This window comes from Mus pahari, chromosome 19, assembly GCF_900095145.1.
Source record: "Mus pahari chromosome 19, PAHARI_EIJ_v1.1, whole genome shotgun sequence".
Lineage (NCBI taxonomy): Eukaryota > Metazoa > Chordata > Mammalia > Rodentia > Muridae > Mus > Mus pahari.
The window spans coordinates 19773343-19785583 of NC_034608.1; the positions used below are offsets into that span (position 1 = coordinate 19773343).

A 12241-nucleotide genomic window follows, 5' to 3' on the forward strand; every position below is an offset into this window, starting at 1 on the left:
GAGACTCTGCCCTGTAGTTCAGACTGATTTGTGCTGCTCCCACAGATTCCCCAAGGTGGTATCTCAGATAAAGAACAAGAGTTACTTCTGACAGCTCCAGAGCTCTGAAGTTCAAGGATCAAGCCCCCCACTGGAGGATTCTGGGCAGGTCATGGTTTGAGTGAGAATGCCCCCAGAGGTTCATGTTAAAATGCTTAGTCACCAGGGAGTAGAACTCATTGAAAGGATTTGAAAGATGAGGAGGTACAGCCTCGTTGGTGAAAGCATATCACTGGGCATGGCTTTGAGATTTTAAGAGCACATGTGTCTCTTTGCCTCTCAAGTATGGATCAGGATGTAACTCTCCCTACCATGTCTGCTGCTGCCATGCTCCTGCTGCAATAATATACTAAACCCCCAAAAGTGTAAGCAAGCCTCTAATTAAATGTTTCCTTTTATAAGAGTTGCCTTGGTCATTGTAGCTCTTCACAGCAATAGGAATGATCCAGGTAGCCCATGTTCTACCACCAGGTCACTCCCACAGCCCCTCACTAGGGGATTCTGGGCAGTGCTCTACAATTGAGCCAGTCCCCCACCCCTCACAGGGGGATTCTATGCAGAAACTCTGACTTTGCTGCTGAATTAGGTAACTGCAGCTGTGCAGTTTCCCTGTTAGCTTTTATAATGCAATATAATACGAAATTTCAATTATTTTCTTTAAAAGTATTCATAGACAGACCTGATGGTCCTCTCCTTTAATCACGTCACGGGGAGCCAGAGGCAGGCAGATCTGTCAGTTTGAGGCCGGCCTGGACTACAGGGGTGTTCCAGGACAGCCAGGGCTACACAGAGAATCCCTGTTTCAGAAAAGCAAAACAACAAAAACAAATAAGTATCTACGGTTGTCTTTCATGGAATTTCAGAAATGAATAAACCGAAAAGCAACCCTGAAGACCAAGCTACCAAAACGATTTCCACTAACCTCACCATAGTTAAAAAAAATTCACCGAGGTTTTGCCATTCTGGGGAATAGCCACTAAGGATATATCCACTAAGGAATTCTGGGAATTGTAGTTCCGACCCCAGCGGTGGTCAAGGTCGTTTCCGCTCCCGGGAGGGGAGGCTACTTGTGAGTGCTTCCTGTGAGGTGAAGACATGGGCCATCGCTCCGATGTGTGTTTGTGCTGTGCTCTTGATGTATCTCCTCAGTGACCGCGTCTGTGGCCCGGGAAGAAGCCGGGCATCCAGGTCCTCTCGCTGGGCTCTGCCTGAGGCGGGGCTGCCCTACACTGACACACCTCAGCAACTTGCAGAACCCCAAGAGAAGCTAGCTTCCCAGGGTAGCCTGGCAGAGGAGCTATGAGGAGAGATGGCCAATGTCCTGAATCCTTAAGTGGTATGCAACTCTACTTTTTATGTGATTTTCCCTATTTATTTATTTAAATAAGCAATATTTTTATTTTATTAAAGTTATTAAATAAATGTATTTAATAATTAGGAAGAGAGAGAGACAGAGAGAGAGAGAGAAAGAAAGAAAGAAAGAAAGAAAGAAAGAAAGAAAGAAAGAAAGAAAGTCAAAAGACAAGTTGTGGGAGTCAACCCAATGGTGCCCAGAGACTCAAACTCAGCTGGATAGACTCAGTGGCAGTTTCCTTTACCCGTGGAGTCATCTTGTAGGCCCAAACTCCCCTTTCCTTGGAGAGGGTTTAGGGTTTTTTGTTGTTGTTTTCTTTTGCTTTTTAATTGGTCATTATTTTCATGCCTGTGGGAAAAGAGACTTTGTGGAGGCTCTTGCAAATGAACAATGTTTGCTAGTAATTAAGTCTTTTAGAGCGAGACAACAGAAGAGGACACTATCACACCTCTGTATGGAATCAATAATATGTAAGATAGCTGTCACAGTTGACAGACCCTTCTGGGAGTGGTGATCAGTCATGACAGAGTTCAGAGCTTAATAAAGATTTGTTTTTCTGGAAAACCCATCACCACAGGCAGCTTTCTGAAGGTAAGAGTGCCCAGCACCCTCAAAGCTTCCAGAAATAGAGAATGTGGCCTTTTCTAACCCCTTGCAGTGAGTGAGGTGAGGCACGGATAGCCTGGTAACCCAGAGCCTTACACTACCAATTAGCAGGAAGCAGGCAGAAAAGCCTGGCCAGCCCGCACAGCCCTTGGGGCTGATGGAGAAGCTGAGGAAGCCACGTGGACCAGCTGTCCTAGCTGTGTTCTCACGAAGCCCTTCCTCCCCCAGCTTGCTTCCCAGAGCCCTGCCTTGTCTCAAAGAGAAGAGAACAATGACTAAGTCACAGGTAAGTCGGGTGGCTTCCCCCATCTCCACAGTGCTAGGGATTGGAGACAGGACCCCTGCATGCTGGGCAGGTGCTCTGCAGCCACCATAGCCTATTTGGCAAGGTCCTGGCCACTGAAGGACCCTGTTCCCAAAACAAACAAAAAAACCCTAGACAGCACCTGAGGAAGGACCCCAGAGGTTGGGCTGTAGCCTTTACATGCATGCGTACCCTTGTGTACATATGTACACTCACATGCGTGCACACATGTATACACACATGCACGCAGAAAACTGACCACCCTCACTTCCTGCATTGGATGTCTTGAGCATTCATATCCTGAACCAGGGAATGTCTGGCTGCCGCCAACTGCACGGCTTCTGTGGTTGACCCAACTTAGGTGATGAAGGAATGAAGGAAGGACAGACTTACAGATACTTGTATAGACAAGCTGGGATCTAATGAACCGTGTGCTCTGACGGAGACGCACCAGCAGCGTGGAAACTCTGCTCATGTATTAGACACCGCGGAGCACCCAGGAGCCATGATTCAGGAAACTGCAACATGAATACTAATGCAAAGGGGTAGTTTACACGGTGTTCAGCCAAGCTGTCCAGCTACAGGACGTTGTACATCGTGGTGCGGAGCCTAGTGCGCACCACGATGTACAACGTCCACAAGCAGATGACATTAAACAAACAATGGTGATAATGTTGTTGGACATATATTGACTGCTTAATGCCTATGTGCATATCATACAGTGTTCTGGGTCCTTTCTGTGGTCTCATTTAATCCCTTCAGGGGCATTGGGAGAGGAAGGAACATCAGTTGAGGAAATACTTTTATAAGATCCAGCTAAGGCATTTTCTTAATTAGTCATCAATGTTGGAGGGTCCAGCCCACTGTAGTTGGTGCCATCCCCAGGCTGGTGGTCCTGGATTCTATAAGAAAGCAGGCTGAGCAAGCCAGTAAGCACCAGCCCTCCATGGCCTGTGCATTAGTTTCTGCCTCCAGGATCCAGCACTGCTTGAGTTCCTGTCATGATTTCCTTCAATAATGAACAGGAATATGGAAGTGTAAGGCTTGTAAACCCTTTTCTCCCCTACTTGCCTTTTGTTCATGGTGATTTGTCCCAGCAATAGAAACCCTAACTGAGACAACAGGCTCTGTATAAACAGTTGCTCAGGTCCTAGTGGTATTGAGAATGAATCTGAGGTGGCATGTGCTTGCTGTCACAGGAAGCAGTGACGTTCAGGGATGTGGCCGTGGTCTTCAGTGAGGAAGAGCTGGGGCTGCTGAACACTGCTCAGAGGAAGCTGTACCATGATGTGATGCTGGAGAACTTCAGGAACCTCCTGGCAGTGGGTGAGGACGGGGCCCTGTGTCCTTGGTGAAGTCAGAAATTCACATCCCATGTGTCTGTTGCACTCCACTGCTTCCCTTTTAGGTTTACTTCTTTTGTATTTTATGTTCATGTGAGTGTTTTGTCTGTGTGTGTGTCAGTGCCACATTCACTCATGATGCCCACAGAGGCCAGAAGAGGGCATTAGATCCCCTGGAACTGGAGTTACAGATGGTTGTGTGAGTGGGACCGCCCGCAGTCACACTCCAAACCGAACCGAGTTCATTCTGGAAGGCGAGCTGGGGAAGGAAAAATACGGTGGGAAAAATAACCAGGCTACGACAAGAAATCCTGATCAAAGACCAATGTTTAATGAAGTACCGGGTTTATAAGGCATGGGAAAAACCCTTCCCCCTAGCCCCAATCTTGGGGCCTGCAGTACAGGAGTGAGCAGATAGTCGGGTCTTCAGGAAAAGCTGTCTCTGGAGAATCTAGGCGCTTATCAGCAGGGACTGGAGTCTGCCCTGAGGCTATTGTTTAGCCGGGCAGTGGCAGGTGTGAACAAGGAACCAGCCTGGCAGATCTGAAGATCTCACCACAGGTGTTTCTAAGTAGTGGCTGCAGAGGTCTGGGACAGCCTCGGAGAATGCAACAGTTGTGAGCCAGCATGTGGGAGCTGCAAACCCACTCTGGGTCCTGTGGAAGAGCAGCCAGTGCTCTGTATGGCTGAGCCACATCTCCAGCCTCTACCTTATTTTTTGTTTTGTGGCAAGGTCTTGCTATATAGCCTAGGCTTGCCCAGAAATTTGATTCTCCTAAGTTTTCCAAGCACTAAGGTGGCAGCTTTGTGCCTGACAAACCACATGCTCCTAGGGCCTCACACTCCAAGCCTGCTCATCTCCATTTCTTTTCCTGCTTTGATATGTGTGTCGCAGGTGCTGTCCTTTGCATCTCTCTGGCCACAGTGCTCTTCCCTGGTGGAACTCCTGTTTCTGTCTCTCTGCCTGTCTATCTCTCTGTCTGTCTCTCTTTGTCTCTCTGTATATGTGTATTTGTGTCTGACTCTCTGTCTTTGACTGTCTGTCTCTCTCCCTCTCTCTGTCTTTCTGTGTATGAGTGTTTGTGTTTGTGTCTCTCTGTCTGTCTTTGTCTGTCTGTCTCTCCCTCCCTCCCTTCCTCTCTGCATTTGTCTGCTCGGGAGCCCTCACAGACCCTGCCTTTCATGTGTCTCACCCTCGCTCTCTCCATTCTGCACGTGCCTCCGCTGGTGTCTGAGCAGCACTACGCCTGTTCCCACAGAGTTAGCGCTTCCTTCCCATTATCCTTCTGCACAGCTACACACAGGCTCTGCGAGTCAGGTGCTTAGCACAGACTGCGGTAGCCTTGAGCCTTCACTCCTGGGCTCACCCCAAATTTGCCGCCGTGGTCAAGTGTTGATTGTTGTTTGTTTTAGTTCTTTGTTCCTCAGAGCTCTCAGACATTCGCCTTTGACACTGATCTCTAGTTAATATTTCCAGAAAGAAATGAGGACTCGCAACTTTGATGTCCCCATCCTTACTGACATCATCTTCTGTTCTCTATTCTTTCAGGATGCCAGAGTCCAAATAAGATGGCGCCTCTTGACGCAACAGGAATAAGGTGCCTTTCACTGGGGAAGCTTCCATGTTGGCACATGATAAGCCATGATGTCAACAAACTAGCCAGCGCTCCAGAAAAAGGAATAAACACTCAAGGAAAGGGTACTCACCTCCTGGAGCAGTGTCACTCCCCCTGCCATTGGGGAGCAGAACAGCCTTCTCAGGCCCCGGAGGAAGATGGCTATCTTGAGAGTCTCATAATCGATCATCCCAGCAGTAGTGAAAAACAGGAATTTCTCTCTGGGAGGGCTCAGAGTTCTTGGAGTAAAGCACATCTTAGTGAGAGATGGAACTATGGGAAACACTGTCCTCAGACTCTGGTGAAAACTAAGCCACAGCTGTTGGCTCCAGGTGTTAACATTCTGGGTTGCATTTCCCACCACAATAACAATATACTGCATAAAAGAGATAAAGTCCACAGCAGCGGTGACTGTGATAAAGTCATTTTTCCCATGACACACCTCACCCAGCATTGTGTTTATAGAGAACAGAAGGCCTACCAGTGCAGTAAGGGCCAAGAAGCCTTCAATGACAGCCCTAGTCTGGAACTTCATCAACAGAGCCTCTTAGGAAAGAAGTCCCCTGTCCATAGTACTCCCAAGGACACCAAGCATAGCCCCAGTGTCCCCATTCAACAAAGTGTTCATCTAGGAACAAAGCGCTACTGGTGTCATGAGTGTGGCAAAGGTTTCAGTCACAACTCAACTCTTCAGACACACCGGAGAGTGCACACAGGGGAGAAACCCTACAGGTGCAACAGCTGTGGGAAGGCCTTCAGCCGCAGCTCAGATCTCAACATCCACCGCCGAGTGCACACTGGAGAGAAACCTTACAAGTGTGAGGTGTGTGGGAAGGGCTTCACACAGTGGGCACACCTCCAGGCCCATGAGAGAATTCACACAGGAGAGAAGCCATATAAGTGTGGAGACTGTGGCAAATGCTTTACCTGCAGCTCGAACCTTCACACCCACCAGAGAGTCCACACTGAGGAGAAACCATACAAGTGTGATGAGTGTGGGAAGTGCTTCAGCTTAAGTGGCAACCTAGACATCCATCAGCGGGTCCACACAGGAGAGAAGCCATATAAATGTGAAGAGTGCGGGAAGGATTTCAGTTCAGCCTCAAGCTTCCAAAGCCACCAGCGGGTCCATACAGGAGAGAAGCCATTTGTCTGCAATATGTGTGGGAAGAGCTTCAGTCGGAGCTCACATTTTCTAGATCACCAAAGAATTCACACCGGGGAAAAACCATATAGGTGTAAAGTGTGTGGGAAGTGCTTCCCCTGGAGCTTGAGCCTTCATAGTCACCAGAGTGTGCACACAGGAGAGAAACCGTATAAATGTGAGGAGTGTGGGAAGGGCTTCAGTCATGCCTCAAGTCTGCAGGCTCATCACAGTGTCCACACCGGTGAAAAACCATTCAAATGCAATGTTTGCCAGAAGCAGTTCAGCAAGACCTCAAACCTCCAGGCCCACCAGAGGGTTCACACCGGGGAGAAGCCCTACAAATGCAACACATGTGGGAAAGCCTTCAGCCAGAAATCCAGTCTCCAAGTCCATCAGAGAATTCACACTGGGGAGAAGCCATTCAAGTGTGAGGAGTGTGGGAAGGAATTCAGATGGAGCATGGGGCTTAGGTCTCACCAGAGGGTCCACACAGGAGAGAAACCCTACACGTGTCAGCAGTGTGGGAAGGGCTTCAGTCAGGTCTCGTACTTCCATACGCACCAGAGGGTCCACACTGGATAGAGACCCTAAATCGGCAGCATTTGCTGTAAGGGCTATCGTCAGAGATCACATCTCGTCTTCCCCCAGAGAATCCACACTGCATGGAATCTTTAGTTCCTGCTGTTGGGTGGCTCTGTGCTGCTGGTTGTTAAAAGTCCCCAACACTCAGAGGCTTCAGGTGACTTCATAGGAGCTTTATTTTGGTATTTTGCCCTCAACTTATTCTCCTATTGTACTCATGCAAAGGGAAGAGAGTATTTTAGAATGGATCTTCTTAGCTTAATAAATAAAGTTAAAGAATTAAAAAACGTATATAGAAAAGGATTCTGATTTGTTTATAAAAGGAAAAATTGGCAATTGAGAGGAACAGACCCAACAGGAATTGTAGGGCATCATACTAATGCTGATATTATATCATTATGGGTATCAATAAAGATTGGCAAAGAGCTTATAGTAATTAACAAATATCCTAAAACCAAATGACTTCAGTTTATACAAAGTAAATGGATTCACCCCATATTGTAAAAAGAACATCAATTCCTGAAGCCCTTACATTTTATACTAATGTCAATAAGTTGGAAATGGCTGGTTATAATTCAGAAAAAAAAAAAAATAAGCAAAGTCATTCAAAGCCCATATGTTTTGATTTTTCCAGTTCAAAAATCTGAGTTCTATGACATTCTTAAGGAATTATTAGATTTTCTTGAATCTCTTCATATAGCTACTGCCCTCAATATGCAGAAAATATTTCGTATATAGAAACTGCTGAATTTACTCAGTATGACCAAAATTAGCTTCACTGTTTATTCAACTACAAAAAGTAATCATAGAGAAATCATCCATTGTATATAACACATGTCAGATTCCACACAGGCCTTCTAGCACAAGATAATGATGAAATTCCCACCTGTTGATGGGAAATGTGCTAGAAGCTTCAAATTTTCATAAGAAACACCATAATAAAACTAAAGGTCTAAAGGGGGATTTTTCTATCATTTGGCAACAAGCCAAGGAAATTATAAGAAAATGTCCTCTATTTGTCCTTTATATAACCAAACTCCATTACCTGCAGGGAGTAACCCAAAAAGTATCCAAAGAAATTAAATTTGGCAAAAGGATATGTTTCATTTTGCAGAATTTGGAAAATTAAGATATGCTTACCATACCATACTCAGGATTTCAACAGGCAGCTAGCTGCTTTAAGTTCTAAAAACTTGATTCTGTAATTGCACATTTATTTGATGTTATGGAAATTATGAGAATATACCTGGGCAGATTAAAAATGATAGTACTCCAGTATATGTCTCTAGTGAAATGAAGCAAACTTTTGCATATCATAATATGAAGCATATTGCAGTTATGCCACACAATACTATACAACGAGCCATTGTAGAGGGATCTAATTGTGCTTTAAAAGAGATGCTGAGCAAACAGGGATGGTGACAAACACTCCCAGAGATAGATTATATAATGCTTTATTAACTTCAAATTTTTTAAATGCTATTGATGAAAGACCAAGAGCAGCTGAGAGACCATGGGTTATAGAAAAAAAGTGCTGAACTAAATCAGTCTACTTATATTAAGGATGACCTAACTTGAGAATGAAAGACAGGAAATGTGTTCCACTGGGGAAGAGGTATAGTATTTAATTCAACTGGAGGGGGGGAAAAAAAGGTGGTGGATTCCATTGAAATTTATAAAAATCAGATTTGACATGGAGATACCTCATATAGATCTTCGTTGCAGACAGGAAGTGTGTATTTCTGCGTCATGCCACAGGCGCCATGTCTGCGTGGGCAGAAAACACCTTGGACTGGGTTCATACTGAAGAGCTAAACAACCTAAAATAGGGATGAGCTACAAGGAAGAACATTATTTATTAATTACACACGGGAGAACCCAACCCTCTCCCACATGTCCCATTGTCTCTGTGTGTCTCTCTCAATCTCACATTGTCTCAATGGCGCGCGGTCCGATGAGCGGAGCTGTGTTCAGAAGGCGGGTCCCATGAGTAGGCGGTGATGACATCAATGGTTGGTCCGGGCGATGAGTGGGCGTTGACAGTGGGCNGTCTGAGGACGCTGTATTCCAGTATTCCAGGAGATCTGGGGAGCAACTCTTAGCGTGTCTGCAAGGGGCGCAATACAATGCTTAGAGGTTGAGTTGCCAGCGGAGGCGGGCGAGACCCAACAAGGAAGAACGAAATCAAGAGGGCCAATAGCAGGTAACACATTTTGCTGATCCCTCTACAAGAGAACAGCGTTGAGAGCTGCTAAGATGAAAATGTCTCCAGCCAGAACTTGAGCTATTCATAAGTGGTCCGTCTCGTTGGCTACTAAATGCTCAGGACACGTCATGTCGTATATATGGAATGAGTGAGAATTTATTACAGTTTGGTTATTGTGGTGGTTTGAATAGGTTTGGCCTCCATAGACTCATGTGTGTTTGAATGCTTGGCCCACGGGGAGTGGCATTATTAGATGTGGCCTTTTGGAGTAGGTGTAGCCTTGTTGGAGAAAGTGTGTCACTGTAGGAGTGGCCTTCAAAGTATCCTCCTATGCTCAGGCTCTTCTCAGTGTGGACAAGAGCCACCTGGTTGCTTGCTGATGACAGTGCCCTTCAGGTACCATCAGATAGAGATGTAAAGCCGGCGTGGTGGCGCACGCCTTTAATCCCAGCACTTGGGAGGCAGAGGCAGGTGGATTTCTGAGTTCAAGGCCAGCCTGGTCAGTGAGTTCCAGGACAGCCAGGGCTACACAGAGAAACCCTGTCTTGGAGACAAACAAACAAACAAACAAAAAACCTCGCAGCTGTGGGAACGAAAAAGGGGCCCAGGGAAAGAGGCAGGAGGGAGGACCCACGTCCCACCAGAGTGCCACCTATGCTCTGGACAGGCAGACATGGGAGGGCTGCCAGATGCTTTCCACTCGGCCATGGGCGGGCATCCAAGCCTCTGACCCACTAGACAGTGGGGGGATGGACAAGGGGCAGCCCAACCTGGGGGCCCTGGGACCATACCCTGTAGCCCCAGGGTTATGGGAAAGAGGGAAGAGGGAAGAAGGAAGAAAGGCTCCTACACCAGTGAGAGTGAGCGTAGCGGATCTTGATGAGCAGAGACTGTATATGGTTTTAGAGATTTATTGTAGAAAGCCAGGGAGAAAGAAGGTAGAAAGAGAGAGGAAAGGCTAGAGAGAGAGAGAGTAAGAGGGAGAGTGGGAGAGGAGAGGAGAGTAAGAGAACAAAGGAGTGAGAGAGCAAGGAGGGGCCAAACAGCACCTTTTAAAGTGAGCTGCTATCTTTTCTGTTGCTAGGTAACTGGTGAGGAGTTTAGCCTGAAGGTCAGAAGCTTGGGACATTGCCTAGTCCCTAGTGACTTCTAGCCATTCTTCTCTTGTGGGGGCTGTGGGGGACGGTAACTTAGGAGCCAGAGTTCCAGGAGCATGAGGGAACGCCTACCATCCCATGTAGGTAAATTATGACCACCAGGTTCCGGGGTTCAGCATCTCAGCTCGACTGGAGACCAGCCTGTTTGTGCATAGCTCAATGCCCCACACTCAGCTCCTTCGCTGGCACCATGTCTGTCATTTTCCTGCCATGATGATAATGAACTGAACCTCTGAAACTGTTGGCCAGCCCCAGTTAAGTGTTTTCTTTATAAGAGTTCCTTTTGTCATGGTACCTCTTCAGAGCAATACAACCCAAACCAAGACAGAAGTTGGTACCAGACACTGTGGTATTATTGTGATAGGCCTGACAATGCATTTGGAGGAATGTGGATTTGAGGACTTTGGAAAGCAGTGGAATGCTTTAAGTAGGGCTTAATGGCCCGTACTAGTAGAAGCGTGGGAGACAATGGTGCTGAAGGGGATCTGAACCATGGGGTCTTGGCTCAAGAGGTTTCAGAGAATTTTAGTATGTGCACTAGAGAGAGACTGTTCTTGTGGTATTTTGGTGAAGAATGTGGCTCTCTTTTGCTCTTGTCTGAAGAGTCTGCCTGAGGCTAAGGTGAAGAGGTTATTAATTGCATTGGGAAAGGAAATCTCAAAACAGCCTAGTTTAGGCTTTGTCCTGCTCCCTCACCTATAGGGCCCCTGGGAAAGAGTTAGGTCCAAATCCAAATCCATGGCCTGCATAACAGATGTGCCTGCCTCAGATTCCTCGGGCAATAGTCTTGATGAGCGGGGGCGTCATTTTCTGTATTATTATCAGCATTTCATCCGAATTCAGGCGCATCTTCAAGCACATGTTTTCCAAGGCACACCCATGAGTGTAGGGATAATCTCTTGTGTACTGTGTTTTTCCATCACCTGTCAACAAAAGGCCCATGACCTTTAGGAAAGAGTAGAATAGAAGGTGGGACATCCAGCAGAAAGAGAGAGGGGCTCTGGGAAAGAGTCAGGTGTGGGAAGATCCCCCCTCCCCTGGACAGAGAAGTCAAATGCATGAAACTGAGGAGAGGTAACTAACCTTGTAGCAGGGATAGAATAGAATAAATGGGTTATTTAGTTGTTACGGGAAATATTTAAAAGTGGCACCATCCCATGCTATACCCAGTTACTTACTCACTGCCCTGGCAGTCTCACCACCGCAGCCTCTAGGCTAGCCCCAGCAGCGACCAGTCGCTCAGACCACCCGTAACAAGATCTGACGCCCCCTTCTGGAGTGTCTGAAGACAGCTACAGTGTACTTACATATAATAAATAAATAAATAAATAAATCTTTAAAAAAAAATGATTTGAATATAGACTCTGAACTCACCAAGTTAGGATAGATAGTTGAGTGTTTTCTCCAAAGTTGCCAATTATAGTTCGATTGGACATTATTTTTTTTAAATCTTTTTATTTTTATTTTATGTGATTTGGTGTTTTGCCTGCATTTATTTCTGTGTGAATGTGTTGGGTCCCTGGAATTGGAATTGTAGGCAAATGTGAGCTGCCATTTGGTTTCTGGAAATTGAACCTGGGTTTTCTGGAAGAGCAACCAGTTCTCTCTCTCTCTCTCTCTCTCTCTCTCTCTCTCTCTCTCTCTCTCTCTCTCTCTCTCTTTAACTGTTGGGTTGGTTTTTTGTTTTTGGTTTTTTTTTAGATTTATTTATTTATTTTATGTATGTGAGTACACTGTCGCTGTATACAGACACACCAGAAGAAGGCATCAGATTCCATTAAAGATGGTTGTGAGCCATCATGTGGTTGCTGGGAATTGAACCCATGACTTCTAGAAGAGCAGTCAGTGAGTGCTCTTAACTGCTGAGCCATCTCTCCAGACCTGGAT

The 12241-nt window shown here is 46.3% G+C and overlaps 1 protein-coding gene across 2 annotated transcripts; it reads left to right on the forward strand.

The window, feature by feature from the left end:
• The first annotated feature begins 1114 nt into the window (after positions 1-1114).
• Positions 1115-7275, forward strand: LOC115062595 (zinc finger protein 235). 2 transcript variants are annotated; one of them, XM_029531900.1, is made up of 4 exons: positions 1115-1375; positions 2228-2294; positions 3510-3629; positions 5196-7275. In XM_029531900.1, the coding sequence occupies exons 3-4, from the start codon at positions 3596-3598 to the stop codon at positions 6989-6991; spliced, it is 1830 nt and encodes a 609-aa protein (XP_029387760.1). In that variant the 5' UTR covers positions 1115-1375; positions 2228-2294; positions 3510-3595; the 3' UTR covers positions 6992-7275. The 2 variants fall into 2 exon arrangements, with proteins under 2 accessions (XP_029387760.1, XP_029387759.1); XM_029531899.1 differs by lacking the exon at positions 1115-1375 and having other exon boundaries at positions 1887-2285; positions 3503-3629.
• Positions 7276-12241: the final 4966 nt, after the last annotated feature.

What these genes read in the sequence shown, in the direction of transcription:
- LOC115062595 (XM_029531899.1), top strand. Translation starts at nt 2,157, where the DNA reads ATGGAGAAGCTGAGGAAGCCACGTGGACCAGCTGTCCTAGCTGTGTTC. An exon ending in GAACAATGACTAAGTCACAG is followed by an intron (nt 2,286 to 3,502) that starts GTAAGTCGGGTG and finishes TTGCTGTCACAG; the next exon opens with GAAGCAGTGACGTTCAGGGA. An exon ending in CAGGAACCTCCTGGCAGTGG is followed by an intron (nt 3,630 to 5,195) that starts GTGAGGACGGGG and finishes CTATTCTTTCAG; the next exon opens with GATGCCAGAGTCCAAATAAG.